The sequence below is a fragment of the Thalia democratica genome, chromosome 4 (assembly GCF_965202585.1).
Source record: "Thalia democratica chromosome 4, ktThaDemo2.hap1.1, whole genome shotgun sequence".
Classification (NCBI taxonomy): domain Eukaryota; kingdom Metazoa; phylum Chordata; class Thaliacea; order Salpida; family Salpidae; genus Thalia; species Thalia democratica.
In genome coordinates, this window is record NC_139168.1 from 28,145,577 (window position 1) to 28,167,130 (window position 21,554).

Consider the following 21,554-nt stretch of genomic DNA (forward strand, 5'->3'; position numbering starts at 1 on the left):
AGTATACCCTGGTATACAAATAAAGTTTAGTTTAAACATCAGTAGGCGTTTAAATAAAAACTGGTATTTATATGCGTTTTTACGGCTGTATACAATTTTTTTTTCAAAATTAAAGTTTTGCAAGCAATAAATGGTTGTTTTTCACCTAGTTAGACGATCACAGTTGAATTTTAAATGTCCTAAACAAAATAAAGATTTGGAATGTTTGTTTTATAAAATATTTGATGTAACTAGCGAAATCCAGTTAAAATTTAAAAAAAGTATTAAAACTTTTATATAGAAATTGAATTGTTGAAATGTCAGAAATGAAATTGTCTAATATATTTTGCTTATTCAATGAACTAAAAGTTTTTTAATACTAGTTGTACTTCGGTTTTCATTTAATTACTTCTTAAGGTTTGAATTTATTTGCAGTAGAGCGTTTTTTTAAGTTTTTTATACAAATAAAAAAACAGTTGTAATTAGAAGTTATATAGCTTGCCATATTGTATAACAAAAGTGTAATGTTTTCTCCGTGACTACAGCTTATAGCAAGTAAAAATTTTTGTAGCTTAAAAGCATAACTTTGTAAAGGTGTTTGCTTAAATGAGCTATTTTTTGCAACTTTTAATAAATGAGATAGGTGTAAATTATTTAGTACTACCAACTTAATCCTTCTTCTTTACTCTCTAACTCTATACATTTTACTTCTGATGTAGCGGTCATAAATCTTGAAAAGTTGTCATTAGTCACATAAAATTGGTATATATTCTTGTTTATAACTTTTACTCTAATTTTAGCCCTCCTATATTTAAGTTTTTAAGATCCTATGCACTAATCTTTAACTGCATAACCTTAATCCTTTAACTTTTTTTTTTCATTTAACCTTTAGCCGTAGTCTGAAACTATTAACCAAGTATGTACTATAAAACTAAATTGAAAAGATGATATGTTAAAAAAATAAAACGAGTCAAAAATATGTTTTCTTTTAATTTTTCTCTGCAAAATTTACACGTTCTTAGACCCTACCGTTGTACGTTGTAGCAATTTTTTCAAGAGCTTGAAAACTAGAGATTAAAACCTATCAGTTCAAAGTATGTAACATTAATCTCAAGTTTTTAGAATTTATATTTAAAACCTAAAAGCTATTTTACCAGCTTTTCCGAATGCAGTGGTATTTGCTCAAGTCACTTAAATGATATTTATTAGAAATATGGCACGAAAATTTCAAATTTTACTTAGGTGGTAATTTACCCAAAGTTTAAAAGTATTTGAAAATAAAAACGAAACTTTAAAGGGATTGCAGTTCGAACCAAAGTTTTTTCTTAGTAAGAAATTAATCATTCCGTTTCACTGAATTTAAAAAAAGTTTACCTGTTATATAAGGGGTCGGTAAACTACAGCCTGCAAATATATACAACTCGCTACTCGCTACTCAAATATTCTGCTAAATACATAGTTTATTAAAACAATGATGCTTTCGTAGTAAAAAGGACTTACTTTAATAATAAGTAATATATCGTGATTTTATAATGCATTTTATATCAAGTTTTTTGATTAAAATAGTTGTCTTGTTTATTGCTGCAATTTTTTTTTTATTAACTGCGGGTTGCGAGAAACTTGTACTTATAAAAGACTTAAATAGTTTTTAATACTTTTAGTTTATAAGAACATGTTTGAAACTTGAGCTAGGTTCTAAAGCGCTTATGTATTTAGATAAAAGATGTTTTATGTCAGTTTTTTTTTAAATTAGTCACGGTTATTACTTAAGTTATAATATCATTTTAGAAACAAATATATAAGCACGCTGAACAATCATTTTTATAAAATACCAACTTATTTATTATAATACACTTTTAGTTTTTATTACATTGAGTTTTAAAGTTTTTTAACAACAAAAAGCTATATCTGTTTCAACAGGTAAACTAATTTAACAAACGTTATTCAGATACCGTTTATTGTAGTTTATTGAACGATAAAAAAAACGTTCAAAAAGTTTGGTCTAAGGACCTGGTGTACAATTTTAGTATTATTTAAGCATATATTTTTGCATAAAATGTTCAAACTAGGTAAATAACACAAAAAAGTTTTTATTTTAGCCTTTATCATTATTACTAGGGCGGTTAGTAGTTTCAATATAATTTAGTTATAAGGAAAATATCAGGTTTAAGTCTTTAAAAAAAGTATGCTTTTACTAGTCTTTAACTTTATTTTATTTCGTACAACAGTCTTTATATAACTAATTACAACAGTTTATTTTAAATCTTAATGGAGCATTTTTAAAGACGAAAGATTGCATATAATGTTTAAAAGAATCTCTTTTTTATCTTTAATCTTACAACCTATATAATGTACTAAGCTAATGCTTGCTTTAGCTTGTTTTTTGAAATCAGATGTTTGAAAAGAACAAGAACATAAAAGTTTAATCGTCCTAGAAATAGATAAGTTGTCTACAAAACTTACAAAAGTTTACAAATGAAACAGAAAGTTTTTAAGTAACAAACTTTGCCCGAACAAGTGTAAAACATTTATGACGTAACTATTAATAAAAGTTTTCTTAAAAAAAATTGTCCGTTTTAATTTGCATTTTACTGTACAAACAACAATCTACTGTGAAACTTTTTACAAAACTTTTTAAATACTGTGAAAATTTTTATTGTTTTGTTTTGCAATTATCGTATTTTTCCGAGTATGAACGTTTACAACAGAGTTGCTCATCCCGAACCAGGTAATGAAGTTTACAATGAAAAAAGTGTTAAAGACATGGAAACTCAAATTTTATCAAGAAGGGGTTACACCCTGAACGGAGTTTTAGGCGAAGGAACGTATAGCAAAGTTAAGGTGACTGTTTTTAGCTGTATTTACTAAATAAACGTTTTTGAGGTAAAATCTATAATAAAGAATAAATTTTAAAGACTTTTTAAGCCATAAAAATTCTTAAATTTTATGACGTTTACAAAGAGCTAAGTTGTACTACTTAGTTTAATGTTCTGTACTTAAAAAAAAAAATAATTATAAATTATAATTTAGTTAGTTGTGTAATAAAAAACGCATTAAATACTGAAGCTAAATTGTCAGCACACTAGACTAAAAAAGCTATCTTTTATTTAAAAAAATATTTTTTATGTCTTGATTTGAACGTCTAAATATATAAATAATGTGTTAAAAGTTGTTGATTGATGTTACAATTATAATATTTTAAAAATAAATGACTAAATAAACGTCGCTTAGAAAATATTATTTTGTATTGTAAGTTATCTATGCACACTACTGTGCACAGGTGCACACCATTAAAACCAATGCTTGAGAACACTAAATAATAAACTAATTAAGAAGTACCTCATGTAGTCAAAATAAAAGAGAGATTTAGCCAGATTTTGAAACAGGAATTTCTAAAGTCGGCCATATCGCCTAATGGGGTTATTTTGGCTTTCAGGGAGCAATATTTAGTAACGTAGCAAAAAAATAAACTGATAAATAGCTAGTAAAACGGCAATATATAATGTAGGGGACGATTTTTTTAAGCTTCTGCCAAATGGGCGACTAACAAAATCCTTTGGGGAATCCTTCTAGGAAGCAAAAAAGTTTTTATAACTCCTAAAATATTACTCATCGTCACACACATATAGCTCTAATTTTTCAAAAAACTTTCATTGTCGCACAGATTTTATTTTAAACATAATTCATGTTTACTCACAGCAGAAAAAAACTTCGGGCGATTTTACATAATAACAATAAAAACTAAATTTGGGCTCAAGTTAGGTAAAAACTTAAATTGTGCAAAAAAAGAGTATCAAAAAAATACTAATGAAAACTAAAATGACTTATCTTAACTCACAGAGAGCCTGGAGCACGAAGCTGAACAGGAACGTGGCGATCAAGATCATCAACAAGGACGAGGCTCCGAGGAGGTTCCGGGACCTGTTCCTGCCCAGGGAGATCAAGATCCTGAAATGTTTGCACCACCCCCGCATCATTCAGACGTACGACATATTCGAGACCTCCAAGCCCCAAAACAAGGTGTACATCGTCACCGAGGCGGTGGACTCCGGCGACCTTCTCGATAGGATCAAGGTTGGATTTTTTATATTCATTCCTGTCAAGCACGCACTTTTTGGGTGCGCACCATACTTGCTGTATTTACTCGAGCGTGAAAAACTGAATTTTCTTAATAAGATTCCTGTTTAGTACGCACTTTTCGAGTACGAACTTTCCGTTGAGTACGTTCTTTTAAGGCGAAAATATAAAAATAAAAATTCATTTATTTTTAGACTTGGTTTAATTGAGTACGCACTTTTGAGGCAAAAACTTTTTGTTTAAAACTTTATTTAGTTGTTTATATAAAAATTAAAATATATTTTCCGATTAGTTTTGGGCTGCTTGATTACGCACTTTTTGGCTCTGTTCGAAGTGTACTCAAGAGAAAGATAATTTATCTATAAAATTACAACTTTATAAATTTTCTATACTTTCGTTTTTATTTTTTGTAGTTTGCTTAGTTATAAAAATAAATTTATTTTTTAATTTTATTTAAAAATATATGAAATAATAACTACAAGCAACTTCTTGACATGATTAGGGGTTTAAAGTCAAAATTGTTCTGAACCTTTAAATTTTTTGGATCTAGCTCAACAGGTTTGAAACTGTTTAAGACTTTATTCTCTTTTTAAGACAAGCTTACTAAGTTAAAGGACTGCAAATTAAGTTTTATAAATATTTTACAACTGTTCTTTAGCATGAACCTTGTTTTGCTAGAATAAAAAATCTTACAACCGTAAAATCATTTAGGAAGTTCGGAAGTTGTTTTTTTATTTCCTACAAACGTTATTCAAAGACCAGGACTTACTTTTAAAATATGTATTACATTAGAAAAAAAACTTGCACGAAAAATGATTTATTAAGGCTATAAAGAGGCAACTTTGATTTTTGCAAGTTGACCTTTTGTAGAGCTTTATCTGAGCTATCAGGCATTTTTATCTGCTTTAAAAGAATCCTAGTAATTTTCGAGATATAAGTGATAAAATTCGGTCAACTTAAATGGTTTCTAATAAAAAGCGCAAACTGAAAAGAGAAAAAAGACTATTTCACTAATAATCTATATTCTTCTTCAATTTTTTACAGAAATTCAATCACTAGTATTTAGATCGATTTAATACAAACTTTTTATTGATTTAAACAAATAATAATAACCATCTTTTTTGTTTTATTTAATCTAAAACTTTTATTTTTAATATTTATAACATGTAAACATTGAAAGTATTCTAAACTACAAAAGAAAAGTTTCCTGAAAGTTTGAGGTCTCTAGCTGAATTAAATTTTTAGTTATTTTAAATTTCCGAGGAAATTGACCCTAAAAGACTTGCGGTCTATACGTTTGTATTAGAAACTTTTTACAAAATCTACAATATCACAACAATTTTAAACCATTTTCCATTTTTTTAAAAACTGTATTATAGTTTACAATGAAAGATTTAATATAAAATTCAACGTTACTTTTTGTAGAAAAAAGTGTTGGACCCCCTATGGCCTTAAAAACTACTTTTTGAACTTTCTTACCAAGTGTTTTCAAAATTTTATTTTGTAATATCAAAACTATTGTTATAACTTGAGGGTAGAATAAAAACTAATTGTATTTGTTTGATAACAAGCTAATTTGTTGAAATATGTTTGACGTGTCTATATTTCTTGTTTGGTGATAATGTAACTTAAGGAACAAAAAACTGATTTAAAATTTGATAACTTTTTGAGTTGTAACTAATAAGTCTAATTAAAACCTTTATTTTAATTTTATCACTATATTATCTTTACTAAAATATCAATTCCTCAAGTTTTTTTTTATTCTCAATGTTTTGGATTTTCTTTGATAGCTAATCAAAAAAAAAGTTATACTCTAAAAATATTTTCTAACCTAGCCAAATTACACCAAGTTAAATACACCGAGTTATTATTAAAACAAAGTATTCTTTCTTTAAAAAAGTAGAAAACTCAAGTTAAACTACTAAAGGTTTAATTTATTTTTATATAGTGAATTTTTTTACGGCTTAAACTTAACTATAAATACTTTTAATCAATTTTATAAATTAACTGCTGTTCGCATAATGGTTATAATTAAAACTTAAAATAAAAATAAAAACATACTAATAAAGCTAAAATGTTTAAACAACTTTACATTAACTAAATTTGTAAAAAATTTTTTGTAATATATAACTACCATTTATTCGTTAGATATAAAAGGATTAACCTACACATCACAAATATAAACCAACAAGGTAAATAAAATCATAAAAATATAAAATGAATATCATAGTTGTTCTACGTGTTTTTTTAAATATATTTAGATAACGCGGACTCTTTTACAATTTCAGATTCAATTTAAAAAAAAAGCATCAAATAAAGTTTTAAAAACAGCAGAACTGCTTAAATTAACGCATAATAAATAAGTAAAAAGCAGGGATTTAATATCCTAAATGTTTTATGAGTTATGGCACAAGTGTAGATAACCTAAGAGCTATAAATAAAGAAAATATTAAAAATCGGGTGGATTTTAAACGCAAATAACCTAAGAGCTGTACTTTTGATAAAAACACTTACTGCTTGAAATTTTGAAATTAAACACTTAAGTTCAAAACTTTAAAAGCCAAGAAGTTTTATGTTTAAACACTTTAGCATCTAGATAGCGCAACAACTGAAAGTTTTATTTTAATTCAGTTTTTTTTTTAGTTATAACTAAACAAGTATTGAATTATAAAACTACTGAAATACAAAAAACAAAATCTTTAATTTTCAAATGTTCCAACAGCTAGACGGCGCCATGAGTGAGGGGACTTCCCGTTTTATCGCAAGGGACGTTTGCCGCGCGGTGGCGTACTTGCACCGCGGGGGAATCTGCCACCGCGACATCAAGTGCGAGAACATCATACTCAACAAGGCCCTTTCGCCCCACCGCCACCCCGACCACCTGTTCGTGGCCAAGCTGTGCGACCTCGGGTTCGCCAGGGACTTTCTAAGGGGCCGCAAGCCCGAAATACCCGGAAGTGTGAGTTGAAAAATTAGTTTTAACAGTCCTGATGGTTTCATTAGCTGTTTTTGATTTTTTTACAATGAGCTGAGTGAACATTAACAATTAGTTACTAAATTGTTTTGTACATGACCAGACATGGAGTTTTTAGATTACTCAAAAAAACTCTTAACATATGATTAAAATACACAAGGAATATGTTTCTAATGTTTGCTATTACATGGTTTAGTACTGTTTTTTATTAATTGTTAAAGAACACAACTATATACTCTTAAATAAAAAATACTTGATGCACTGATAATATATATTATTTTAACGTGTAAAAATGTCCTTACTTTCTTTAGTGTAAAAAAAATTTAGTTTTAAAAAAACCATAAAATAATTTTAAAAGGTTTTTATTTATCAGAATATTCCATCTTAAAGTGTACTTGCGTACCTATACAACTAAAATAGTACAAAAAAATATTCAAAAAAGTATATTTAAAATAAATCTTTTCACTTTCTTACAGTAAAAGTTTCCTTTTGATAATTTAATTTATTGCGCTAACATTATTTAAAAATAATTGTTTTTGGAGCACTTGTGTACAAACTTCACATTTTTACTTCTACTTTACGTATAATAGTCTCAAGTTGTTAACAACGTTTTGATAGTTTCTATTTTATGCTAACTGATGAAAAGTTTGATAAAGTATAAAAAAAATAATAATTTATTAAGAACTAAAGAAATATTTTTATAAACTATTAATTATAGTATACTACCCTATTTTTTTTTCAAGAACTAAACACTAGTAAACTTAATTTCAAGTATAAGGTAGACGGTAGATTATTAACTATTCAACAAACAATATTCACAATGAGAAAGTTTTGTAGACACAGCTTACTAACATTCAAAAAAACATTAGAATTACAATGTATAATATACTAACTAACTTTAACAACTAATTCTCACAGAGAGTGTACTTCATCACGAACACGTTCTGCGGGTCGGCGGCTTACGCGTCCCCGGAGATCCTGGAGCGGAAGTCCCACGACGCGATCTCCGCGGACATATGGGCGATGGGAGTCGTCTTCTTCATCATGATGCACGGAAGCATGCCCTACGACGACTCCGACATCAAGTTTGTTAAAAAATTTATTATTATTGTCATTGTTGTTTATTCTATTTTATTACTTTATTGTTCAATGTGCAACGTTGGGTTCGGCCATCACCACCTAAGCCACCAAAACAGAAGAACACGAAGATTAAAAATAAAGAAGTGTTAAAAATTAATTATATACCACATTTTATAATTATATGAACAATTTAAATAAAATACAAACTAGACTGAGTTAAATAACTTAAATTAAAAGTCAAAATCATTTATGGTTGCGTGATTCTGTTCTATAGTAGCACATGTAAATGAGTTTTTATTGATAATTAATGCTTGATTTAAGTCAATTTTTGTAAAGCACCGCTTGTTCAGTTTTTATCTAAAGTCTTTATTGTGTCAGTTTATACAAAAAATTATTACTATTTGCAACCACAAGTTCATTTACATCAATTGTTTTCCATTGGTAATTCTAGTAAATATATTAAATTTATTATTTTTTACATTTAAAGGTTTACTTGTACATTAAATATAGTTTTTAGCCAGTTTCACGTTTTCCGATAAATCTTTTTACTTTTTGTCAACTTTATTTTATTAAAATAATGTTTGTTTCTTTTTAAAATTTAATATTTTTAAAAAACACTTTAGTTGAAAAGTAGGCAAACTAGTGCTCAAAGAAACTTATTTTACCCTATAAAAAAATGTGCAAAACCAATAAATGAGCTTTCAACTTTATGTTTAGTACAATTAGTGCTTATTAAATGTTAGTTTGGTAAAAACAAATTTCTAACAGTTACTCTTTTATTTAAAGTACAAACTTGTTTTTATTTTTATGCAGTTTGCAAAAAAACTATTTTAACAAGTCAGGCCCGCGGTTTTTTCTCAAAAACTTGCTAACTGCTTAGAAAAGTTGCTATCCGGTAGTTTTTTTCATTTTACTTAGTTAAAAAAATTTTAAAAATGTTGTTTTGAAAGACTTTGATAGCTTATAAAATTTCAACTTTTTTTGAAACCTTTTATCTTTTGTAAACTAAAATACGTTACTTTGCTTATCTAAGCTTTATTAAACATTAAATACCAAATGATTTTAATGCCTAGACGTAAATATATAAAAGTTTAAATTACTTAAATTTTCGTTGTTTTTATTAAAAATCTTTTTTTTGAGCTCTAGAAAGACTAAAACAACCATTTGTTAGATATTTTAATTGTTTTTTTTGTTGAGCTGAATATTGTTACCCGTAGTTGCTAGGATTCTAATTTCATTATGACAAATGGTTGTATACCTTACTTTGTGAGGATTATAACTGATTGAAATCTGTAAAATATGGTATCAACTTAGTATTTTTGGTTTTTGTACCTTTTTAAATGAGAAAAGGTTATGAAAGTCAAATTTGCATTAACTTAACAAAAAATAAAGTTTTAATAATCTTAATTACTACTTTTTTTGTATTATAAGCTTCGACTTTGTAAAAAAATCAACTAAACTAACTTAACCTTAAACCTATGATGAACAACATTTTATTAACTCATTTCTAAATAAACAATGACTTTTATGTACTAAAACAGACACTTACCTTAACTATTAACCTGATCATTAAAGTGCGCAAAGGTTTTTGTAACACGCATTCGATGAACTAAGTTATGAGCAAATGTTCTTTTTTTTTAAGTTGCTTAGTACCCTGGTTCCAGTGGTCTTTAACGTCAACTTTCATGCTGTTTATTTCTTAAATCCAACAAAATTTTGTTTAAACTTTATGTTTATGACTTTCTGGAAACCCTAGTTGTGCACTGTGCTCACCTGTGAAGACTACTGCAGAATGAAGAACCACTGTTGAATTTTCACCTTCTTTTAACTTCCAAAATAAAGTTTAGCTTAAATTTGATTAATGTTTACTCGAACAGGCAGATGGTGGTTGAACAGAAGAAAGGGAACGTTCTCGACAACGACCTGGTGGAACTGACCAGCTCCGCGGTGGACTTCATGGCGATGACGCTCATTCCAGAACCTTCCAAGAGATGCTCCGTATTCCAGTTGCTCCAGCACAAGTGGCTCAACACAGCAGCCCGATGATTTATTGCATTTTTATAAATTGACGTTTTATTTTATTTTTTCATTTTTAAACACGGAACATGCTATAGTAATTTTCAAAATAAACACTTTTGGTACTTAGATAATAACGATTTCAGTACTGCTTAATTTGTGAGCTCACCATTTTTCAACTACTGATACTTTTTATTATGTTTTTATATATTATAACTATCGGTGCTGTGGTACTTTCATGATCGTTAATAGATAAGTTTGCACTGGAACCTTTTCTTGTAAGACGTTCACCAAAAAGGGTATTACCCAGTATGCTAACCTTACTGAGCTACGTGCTAATGTATATACTAAACTATCAATTCAGGGTCGCCTTCTTGCTTAGCTAGTACACCCGTTGTTTCTCACCGACTAAGGAAGAGAATGTTTTTTTTTTGTTAATAAGTTTTGACAGAGATCGTTAAACTTAAATCAGTTTAAAATATGTGTCTGCTTAGTTGAAATTGATTGTTTGTTGAACGCTAAAAAAACGCTCAAAAAGTTCAGTTCAAGGACCTGGTGTACTAAAAAACCTCTATGATATCGATTCATAAACAATTTTAACGTCTTTTCAAGGTTTAACAATAAAGTATTACTAGATTAATTATAGAATTATAAGTCAAGATTAATTTTTAAAGTAGTACACCATCTGAAAATATAAGTTCTCTATTTTAGTTTGAATATTAAACTTAACAAGTTTGTGCAACTTTATTATGACTGTGATGTCTTTTGCTCATGTTTATGAGGTTCAATTTTTGTTCTTGTTCAATACACAAACTTAAAAGAAAGTTTCACTAAAATAAAAAGCACTAGAATATTGTTAATGAAACATCAAAATATTTAAAATCATCTTCTTAAAAACTTCTTCCTGAAACGACAACAGCTTTTAGTTTTTAAAGAACATTTTAGAATTTTTTGTCAAGGGCAAAGATTAAAAGTTAGTTAACTGGTCTTCACTTTAACAAGTCTCAACTAAAATTTGAGAACTATATTTTTTAATCAACAGACAAATATTTAGTTATAAAAAAATATCTGACTTGAAAGACGAGTTTCTATAATTAACCGTATAAAATTATAAAAAATATTTAAAAAGGATTAGTTTGCTTCATATCTTAATCGTCTTTTTAGCTCTACTGTTTTTTACATTTATCCAAGTGTTACTTTACTGGTTGCCAAAAACTAATATCTAAGATAAAGTTTATGAAAATTTAAATGTTAATTATTAGATTAATATTTAATTAAAAACCAATTGAAGCAAAAGAAGCGTCTTGTAAAATAATATTTCTGAAAAATAATAATGAAGTGAAGTAATTACGAGCGTTAAGTTAGCTCGAGTAGCAATTTTTCGAATAAAAAAAAACATAAGAATTTAATTCCAATTATTTTCCTTATCTTTAAAACTATCTAAGATTGATTTTTAATCTAGAGAACGTTCCTTTGCCTTGACTTTAAAATTAATTTCCATCGGATTGGGGTCGATTTTTTGAAGGGACCCCTTTGAAAAAGATGGGTTATTTTGAAAAGTTTTACTTTAAAGATCATTGAAGCCAAAAAAAAATATTACTTTTTTTTTTATTTATATACTTTTTTATCTATATTTTCAAGAACTTGCTATTTTATTTTTGAAACTTGTTAAAAACTTAAAAAGTATGCCCTATTCAAATTTTCAAAGAAACTCAATTTTGCAGAATTTTTGAAATACTTAGGAGGTCTATGTAGCAAAAAGAAAAAAAAAGAATTTTTTTTTTTTACATTTGATACTTTTTTTTAGTTAACCACTTTTATGTAGGACATGACCTATGCAAGTTTTACTAAAATACACACTATTTGAACAAGAAATTCCTCATGTAAAAACTTTAATGTTTTGGTAAATCCCCAACTTTTTTGTTTCTAGTGGCAAACTTGAAGACATTTATTGCATAGTAGTTTTAGATTCAAAATTACTGTTTTCACAAAAAATAACTTTAAAATAAAAATTCTTTAAGTTTCTTCACAAACTGATAAAACTTTTGGTCTTTTTATAAGTTTATATTTTTCCGGTCCATTCAGCTTTAAAAAATAAAAGAAAGTAAGAGCAAAAAACATAACAAAGTTATTGTTAATTAATGTGGAGTACTTTAGAATTCCTAAGAAAAACAATTATCTATATTTAGTAAGAACACTGAAAAAACTTTTTTTTAAATATTGATTGCAAAGTCGTATAAAAACAGCCCGAAGTTTTTAAAATACTAATTAAACCTCAGTAACTGATTAGCCTGGTGTCTTAAATGGTAATATACCACATCCAGTACCCAGCCGGAAATTTGAAAAATATATCTGCAGAAATACTATTGAAACGAACAGTATAGTATTGATTTATTTAATTAAAACTAAACGTCTTTACAAAACTAAATTATTTAACCTTAAATATTGTTTTTTTTTCTATAACTAGTGGCTTTTTAAACAACATTTTCTTGTCCACAGGTTTTATTAGCTTTGGAACAACTGCTTTAGACATATGTGTATTCATAATCGCTGATAGTAGCCATACTTTCAAAAAACTGTTTATTTTTTTGTCACTATAAAAAAAAAGCAAACCTTATTGTATAAGTATTTAGCTTGTTTTCATTAAGTTTTGGATAAAATATTTTATCATTCTTTTAACTAAACCGTGAATACACTCATCCAAGATAGATATTTATGTATGATAAAATTATACTGAATCAAATTAAATATGCATGTGATTAAATGTTTACTGGAGAGTTGCACATATGAGACACCGGCTGTCGATTCTTCTGCAGCTGCCTATTGCCTCATTATACATAACAATATCCACATTAATGCAAGTTTTTTTAGAACCAATGCCTCCAAAGAAGGACCGTCCTCTAATAGAAAGAGACTGTAATGAAGAGGTATGGGACACATTTCTGTAAAAGTAGACAATGTTTTAAAACAGTACAGAGGTGACGGAGTCAGAAAAACATCTTCAATTTTACCAGTGCTGTGATAAACATCTAGGTATTGCTATTATAAAGGAACATGCAGACGTATTGAGTTTAAGTGAGCGAGAGCTTTTAAGCATGATCAAGCAACTTGCAGTCATTTCCGTTTCAGTTGTTGTCCGACAATCAGAATTTCCTAGTACAAGACAGGATTTGACTGAAAACACTAGATCATTTACTGCCAGTACATGATCATAGACCTGCACTTGCCTAATAGATAGCTGTAATAAAGTATAGACTTTACATTCATCATCCTACAAGATGATATGGTGACTGGTTTAGCAGATTAGGATATCCTCAAAGAGGTGCTAGGATGGGGAAGTCTAGATGAGAAGGGTAGGTGTAAAATATGCACGAAGACGCGTTTGCACGAAGAGACTTTTGAACGGCGTAAATTTTGCACAAGGGGTCTTTTTGCACAGATTGAAAAATTTTAGCTTACTCTTGTTTTGTTAACTTTAAACTTTTATTATTTTATTTACTATCAGTATTTCCCCTAACCTTTACCCTCGGTCAGTTTTTTTTTTTAAATTCATATAATTTTTTTTTGTTTACTTGTTGGTTTTCAAGATTAAAATTTTGTACTAAGTTATTTTTTCTACCACTGTTACCCCTTACCTTTACCCTCGGACAGTAACTTTTTTTTTATTCTTTATTTTTATTTCAATTGTTTTTCCAGTTTGTTTTTGATATTTGTTATTTTTTTGTTATTATTACTATTACCCATAACCCTTATCCTCAGTTGGTAACTTTTTTTTTTTTTATTAATCTATCTTTTTTTCTAGTTTTTCTTGTTTTTTATTAATTTTTTGTTTTTCACTTATATTTTTTTACTCTTCTGCAATAAATACCGTTCGTGCAAAAGTTTCTTCGTTTAAAAGTGATCGCTCGTGCAAAAGTGTCTTGGTACAAAAATATTTTTGTGTAAAAATATCTCTTTGTGCAAAAAAGTATACGTGCATATTTGACCCGTTACTAGATGAGAAAGATGTCAATAAAACAATTAGTTTTATTGAAACAAAAGAGATTGCTCGTGATGCAATGACACAACCTGCTATTACGGCCTCGGTTTCCTTATACAAACTCTTAAGGAAAACCACATCAAAACCAAGTGGTACAATAACTTAAAACATCTGTAGTATATCAACTGGACAATTTATTTGGATCACTAACAATAAGAAGTATATTGAGTGTTTTACTTGTAAACAATGCTGGATAAAGTAATTAGTCAAAGTCTTTAATTAAAGTTAAAATAAATGTGCTGATGATAAAAGTTTAGTTCTGGTTGGTGAATTATAAACACAAAATTTTGATAACTTTCGTAGACGAGGTCGTAAGAGAAATCTGTTCGAGCGAAAAAACCCTAAGAAGAAAAAGGAGGTAAAGGGACAGACAAACGCATTTCTACACACTTGATGGCGACGAAACCGCGCAAATCCCAAAGCAATCCTTGCTTACCTCCAATGAAACCATTGGTTCCAAATGTTCCTTTTGAATCAATTTTCTGTGATTATTTTAATTTCAAATGGTGGTATTATTTGGTAGCTGCTGACAGACTTTCAGTTTGGACAGAACAACTAAAAATCAAGTTAGGTACAAATGAGTCTTGTTCAAAAGGGCTATATAAAGCTTTGTATGATATTTTCTTCTTTTTGTTGGTCCAGTTGTAATATCTTCAGAAGGTGGTCTAGAGTTTTATGCAAAAGTTAGCAAATATTTTCTAAAACAATTGGGTATACACCATCGTATGTCATCTACATATCTTCCTATGTCAAACGGTAGAGCAATACTAGCAGTTAAGGCCACTAAGCGTGTATTAATAGAGAACGTTGGTCTAAATGGTGAACTAAATAACGACAGATTGGTACAAGCTTTACTTACGCAACGAAATACGCCTGGTCCGGGGTACAAACTATACCCTGCAAAGATAATTTTCAGACAAATTTAAAATACTCATTACTTACATCACAAAGATTGTTATGGCTTACAATAACCCACATACCTCAAATATGTGGAGTGAAGCATGGAGTAAAAAGGAAGAATCTATTAAGTCTCAATATACTATGTCAATTGACAATTTAAGTGAACACAAAAAGTCATTTCCACGACTGAATTGTGGTGATCATATCATGATACAAATCCAAATAAGTAATTTTCCTAACAACAGGGGAAAAAAATTGTAGTGGAAATAAAAGACTATCACCAATATGTTGTCAAGGTTCATGGATCGTTTCGCTTAACTGTGCCAAATCGTATGTTTCTAAGAAAATTTAATCGCCTGGTTGCAAATATCTAAGCAGTATCCCTTATCTAAGAAAAGCAAACATTCCACTGCAGAAGTTTTTTTTCTGGTAATAATGAGAAAAAAAGATTTCAAGGAAGCTTAAGTTGTTCTGCACTCTCAGAAGATAATAAGTGACAAAGCTGGAGATAACTAAAGCAATATTTGCAACGCAAAACCAGCTACCTTCCTTTCTTTTGAGAACTCAAACTATATGGGTGAAAGCCAATCCTTTACAAAACAGAGAGATGGTGTATTGTCTTATTTAAATCCTAAATAAATCGGGTTATCTGAAAGAGACTTTGTTGACGATGGATTATCTCCAAAAAATAAACTGCGTTGTTCTGGTCGTGTAAGAACCCGAAAAAGGGTCTACGATACTGAAAGCGGTACCTATAAACCTGTTTAAACTTCAGTTTATATTTATGTTTTTAATCAATTTCAAACTAAGCTAATTTTAACATTTCAGTCGTTTTCGTTCTATCTGAGTTTAATTTTGTTAATTTTTAGAACTGGAAACTGTATTTAAGTTTACAAACTATATTTAAAATTTTATTTTGCTAGCTAAATGTATCGTTTTATTTCCTACAAAGACAAAATCTCGGAGTAGATGTATAACTATTTACCTAGCTTGCATTGTACTATGTTTTTTAATTTTGGTGTCAGCACAAGATTTAAAACCATCTTTTATTTTTTCGTTTTGTGCAACTGCTTTTTTCTCAGGACTTTTAACAGAATTTTACTTTTTATTTAATTGCTTTGGTTGTCTTACTTTTTCTTTTTCCTTATGACTAATAACTCTAGAAATTTCATAACCATCTGTTTTTGACTTTACCATGTGGTTTTAAGGCTCTTTTATAACAAAAAGCAGTAAAAACTATCTTTTTTTTTCGAGTAGAATCATATGTGTTTTCATGACTGCTGATAAAAGCCATACTTTATTAAGATTGATATTTTTACTCTACATAAAAAAAGCGACCCTGATGGGACTCGAACCCACAATCTCCGGCTTCGGAGGCCGGCGCCTTTTCCATTAGGCCACAGGACCACACAGAGAAATGACTTGCGGCACTTAATATAACAGCTTTATGCTCGCAGATTTATATCAGCTTGGTAACCCCTGGTTTAAACGTAATTGTATTCAATATTCATAATCAATGATATTAGCTATACTCTATTGAGATAGAAATGCTTTTTGGCTATAAATAAAGAACGATTTGAAACTTGAAAAAACTTAAAATATCAAAGGTTATAATAAGTTAGTGTAGTTTGTACTTTTGTAATTTACTAAACACTCCATCAAAAGTTTTTTAAAGTATATCAAGTCAATATTTTTTAAATCTTAGTTAGTTTATTTAACGCATTATGAGTACGCTTGTAAATATGTTTTACAGACCTAGTTTGGAGAAGGAATATTTGTCATTATACTACACACTACTCACTTAAAATAACTTTCTTTTGTAATCTAAAATAAGTAAAAAAAAACCAAAATATAATAAAAATTGTGAAGAAAAAAAGTATCACACAATTAATCGTAATTTAGCACTTAAAAATTTAACATAAACCTTAATTTTTGATTTAATTTGAAGGATATTGGGAATTTGAAAAATTTTGCAGAAAAGGGGATTTACTTTTTTTTGCAACTTTAGTTGCAGCACAATTTGTGGTAAAAATTTTATATAATTTTTAGAGTAAATGTTGTGCACATTCTATTTTAATCAATACATCTAGTTATATTTTGTACCATGAAAAGTGAATTTGAAATAACCACCTTTTTTATAAAGATTTTGTCAAAATTTATTTTTGCAATGAACTGGATTAGGATTTATGAGACTTTTTTTTTCCAAGACTTTAACATAAATTCTTTATATATGTGTCAATCACTAGATTCAATTTTGCAACTTTCATCTCAGAGAGTTTATACAGCTAAAAAAAATTAATTGATGGTGATACATTATATTGATAGCTTTCACTGAAGCATTATTAAAATAAGGATTGACAAAAAACCTTAAATGGAATTGTGGAAATTTTGATAAAGGCTGGAAACTTGAACGAAAATTATTAAAAAATCTAGTTATCTAAACTATTTTTACCTTTAAAGTAATAAAATTTCGATTATATTTGAAAAATCTATAATCAGGATAAATTTTTTATGTATTACATAAAAAAATTCATAAATAAATACAACTATAGTAGCTTTAAAGTATCTTTTCAGGGTTGTTATGCTATTTAAGACAGTTTTTATAATAATAATAATTTTTATAATTAAATTTTATACTAAAACTTTGCCCAAAAAACATTTTTTTCTAAGAATTTTGAAGAAGTTCTAAAAACTAAGAAGAAATTTACAAAAAACATTTGGCAACCTTCTAAAGTGCACAGTATTATGATAAAGTTAAATGCATTTAATTTCTGATTCATTTTCTTGAAATTCTATTTAATTTTTTTATTTATAAAAACTATTTTTTTAGGATTAAAATTGCTAAAAGTAGAAGATGACTGATTATGCTATATTCAAATACAATTTTATACTAAATTATTTTTGTGCACTTTTAAAGAATATATACTAACTACTGTTCACTTCACAATGCTCACTGGCTTGATAATTGCGCAAAAGACTATAAGTTTTTGAGTTTTATGAATACACTCAGGCTGGCTCAGTTTTTAGACTTCAGTGATAATTCAGTCTAGTTTAAAGTTACTACTTTTGTTGCTCCAAAGCAGCGATTCTTAACCTTTTATTCATGTTTTACCCCTTTTTGGAAGGTTGTAACCAAATTTACCCCCAATATACAAAACAGTATTTAATTTAGAAGAAAAAAAAATTGAACGTTAGGCTTAAAAAGTATTGAAATTGTAAAACTTAAAGAGTTTATTTAACTTAAAATAAATAAAGTTAAATAAAAACTTATAAATTTAAAAGACAATTAATAAACAACAATTTACATAATATTTACTTTTTTCTAAAGAAAATTTACCCCCTCAAAAAAGTAAATTTACCGAGGTTTGGAACCCTGCTCTAAAGAGTGGTTAAACTCGATCATGCGTTACCTCTTTTTTTAGTATTTATAGTATAACAACTTTAAAGAAGCGATTTTATTTACTATTAAATGTTTTGTTTTATAATTTTAAAACGTAATTATTTAAAATAGTTATAGTATGTTATTAAATTTATTAAGGGCATAGGATGTCCACCTTGATTTTTATAAATTGTTCCTATTTAGTAGAGTTTTATCTGAGCTATTGATATTTTTAACATTTGAAAAAATTAAAAGTAATTTTTGAGATATGAGCGATCAAAGTTAATGATCTCAATAGGTTCCTAATAAATCAAAAACTAAAAAAATGAAAAAAGACCATTTCACTATAAATCTATCTCCTCCTTCATTTTTTAAGCCATCTACTTCAAATTTTCATAGAAAGTGTATTATTAAATTTAAAAAAAGATTTAATGCTGGAGTTTTTTTAATTTTTAAAAATAAAATTTTTATTAAAAAAAACACTTTTTTTCTGTTTTTTAATCTAAAATATTAATTTTTTTAATATTTTTTAAATTGCAACATTCAAAGTTTTTTAAACTACAAAAGGACCGTTTCCTGAAAGTTCGAGGTCTTTAGCACAAAAAATCAAGGATAAGATAGATTTTTAGTGATTTTTTAAAATTTCCAACAATCAAAAAATTTGCGGTCCACACGCTTGTATCAGAAAATTATAAAAATTACAACATATTTAAAGTTAAGCAAGAAATTTTTATTCTTTAAAAACTGCCTTGTAGTTTGTACTTCAAGCTTTCATATAAGATCCAATGTACTTTTAGTAAAAAAATGTTGGAACCTTCTTATGCTTTTAATATTTCTTAGGTAAAGCCTTATTTTTGTTTACTTTAGGTAAATGAAAAATTAAGATAGTATCTTATGAATGTTTTTAACCAATAAGATTGAATACCATAGTATCTGATTTAGAATCTTATTCAACTTATTCCTCTATTTATTTGCATTCTTCATATAGATGTTATTAGGTAAAGAGTTTGAAAATCTTATGTGAAAAGTATTTTGGATATGTATTATAAATAAGGTGATTATTATTCTTTTTATATTTTTAGTTATGTTCTAACTACTTTTGAAAAACTCACACAAGCATTGACAAGATAAACATTTTGCAAAAAGTTTGGCAACAAAGGTTCAGAGTTTGAAAAGTTTTTGTGTTTTTTTTTTTGTGCTGAACATCAAACTGTGATTTAAAATAATTGAATCAAGCTGTTGCAGCTTAAGTGGTTTCAAATTTCTTGGTTACGACTATTTACATGGAAAAGTGTCTGTTTCATTGTTGATTGACCCAAAATATTTAGACTTTTAGAGTCCTAGTTTAAAAGAAGCTTCTGCAGACAAATTTCTTTTTGAATACAAGCCACAGAATGAGTGTAATCTTGATGTAAAATAAGTTATAAGGTTATTAACTATTATTCTTCAACCTCTGAAATAGTTGATTTTGATTTAGAAAAGTACTTATTTTTCTCTGATATAAGTAAGAGAATAACACTCAAGTTTTATCAAATATTAAAGATGCTAAATTTTCAAGCATTTACTGTCAGAGCAAGCGCAAATAACAAATTTTTTAGATCTTTAATTTGTGAAGTGTCTGGGAATTATCTATTACAGCATATGGTCTTTGATGCACCTGAATTAAATGATGAATATAGCATTAATATTTTGAGACTTGTTGAAAAAACAAATCTTGTTATCAGTTTCACAACACTTTAAGGAGAATAATTAATAAAATTCTGACAGATTACTGAAATTAATTTAAAGTTTTCCATATTATGCTGAATGAAATTAAACCTGTTAGATATATGAAATGAGCATAAAAAGTTGGTCATCAAGAAATTAAACAAAAGTTTTAAAAGTATTAAATTTTATTTTTTTCCTACCAATTAGTTTGTTGCTGTAAATTGGAAAAAAGTTTAATAATATACAAACTTTGGATGTTGGTTTTTTAGTGAAAGTTTTATTGTTGGAAACATAAAATATCTTACAAAGCTGAACAAAAAAAAAACTTTTCTGTGTTTAAAACTTAAAAAAGTTTAAGTTCTACTGTAGTTCAGTGTTAATACATTGCCCATACTTGTTAAACATTGTTTTGAATATACTAGATGGAAGCTAGGAAACTTAAGAACTTTTTGAATTTGGAATTTTTTTGTTGTTTAAATGATGTTAGTAAAATAATTGCATTCATCAGCTCTAAAAAATATTTCTAAAGTGTTTAGTTTCTAGATTTGTTAGTTTTTTAAATGCAGGTCTTATGAAGATTGTTTAACTTAACAATAAAAAAGAACACATATTGAAATAAACTGAATGTGGTAATAAAAAACTCAGTAGAGATAGAAAAAGAGCTGTTTTAAGATGAAAAACAAAGTTGAAGACAACAATTTGAAAAATAAAAACAGATTGTGTAGAATAGAGGGTTGTTAAATATTGACACATTTTAATTAATTTTGTCTTTGTTCAATATTGACAAGGGTTATTATTCATTCAGGAAAATTTCGACAATTTTGTTAACACTGTAAAAAAAAAGAGCTAGCTTAAACTTCCCAATAAAGTTTAAAAATTGTACTTTTTTTTTCTCAGAATGTTTATTAGATTTTTTAGCTTAGTTAATTTATTTGCAATAGTTTAAAACAAATCCTAATTTGTTCATCACAATTATATTCACTTTGAATTTTTTGGTAGTAAGCAGTTCTGAATATGTTTCTAGGTTTTTCAAAAGGTGAACAGTTTGAACAAATTTTAAAAGAGTTCAACATCAATGAATTTAATATAATTTTTGAAAGTTAAGTTTAAATAAATGCAATATAACTTATTTAAGACTTTTGTTAATACAATTGTGCTGCTATTTCAATCAGTACTATCAATTTAAAAAAAATAGTCTGCATATATAGTACAAGGATTTCCTTTATTTATTTATTTTTACAAAGGTTAAGTTTTTTTCTGAACGTTTTTATAACTGTTTTTAAAAACTTTTGCCATAAAAAATGTTAGTTGATTTTATAATGTTTACTTTTAAAACATTTCTTTACAAATTCTTAAGTAAGTTCAAATATTTTCATTGCTTAAAAATATTCTAAAAACATTTA

General features: G+C 27.6%; 1 protein-coding gene and 1 non-coding gene across 2 annotated transcripts; one reads left to right on the forward strand and one right to left on the reverse strand.

The window, feature by feature from the left end:
• Positions 1–2,670: 2,670 nt before the first annotated feature.
• Positions 2,671–10,156, forward strand: LOC145833203 (testis-specific serine/threonine-protein kinase 3-like). Its single transcript, XM_082940401.1, has 5 exons — positions 2,671–2,820; positions 3,820–4,053; positions 6,779–7,015; positions 7,949–8,115; positions 9,988–10,156. The coding sequence occupies exons 1-5, from the start codon at positions 2,671–2,673 to the stop codon at positions 10,154–10,156; spliced, it is 957 nt and encodes a 318-aa protein (XP_082796527.1).
• A 6,243-nt stretch (positions 10,157–16,399) lies between these two features.
• Positions 16,400–16,472, reverse strand: Trnar-ccg (transfer RNA arginine (anticodon CCG)). The gene has a single exon. It is a non-coding gene; the product is annotated as a tRNA-Arg (tRNA).
• Positions 16,473–21,554: the final 5,082 nt, after the last annotated feature.

Coding starts and splice junctions, on each gene's coding strand:
- LOC145833203 (XM_082940401.1), top strand. CDS start 2,671: ATGAACGTTTACAACAGAGTTGCTCATCCCGAACCAGGTAATGAAGTT. Junction 2,821..3,819: donor GAACGTATAGCAAAGTTAAG/GTGACTGTTTTT, acceptor CTTAACTCACAG/AGAGCCTGGAGCACGAAGCT. Junction 8,116..9,987: donor TACGACGACTCCGACATCAA/GTTTGTTAAAAA, acceptor TTACTCGAACAG/GCAGATGGTGGTTGAACAGA.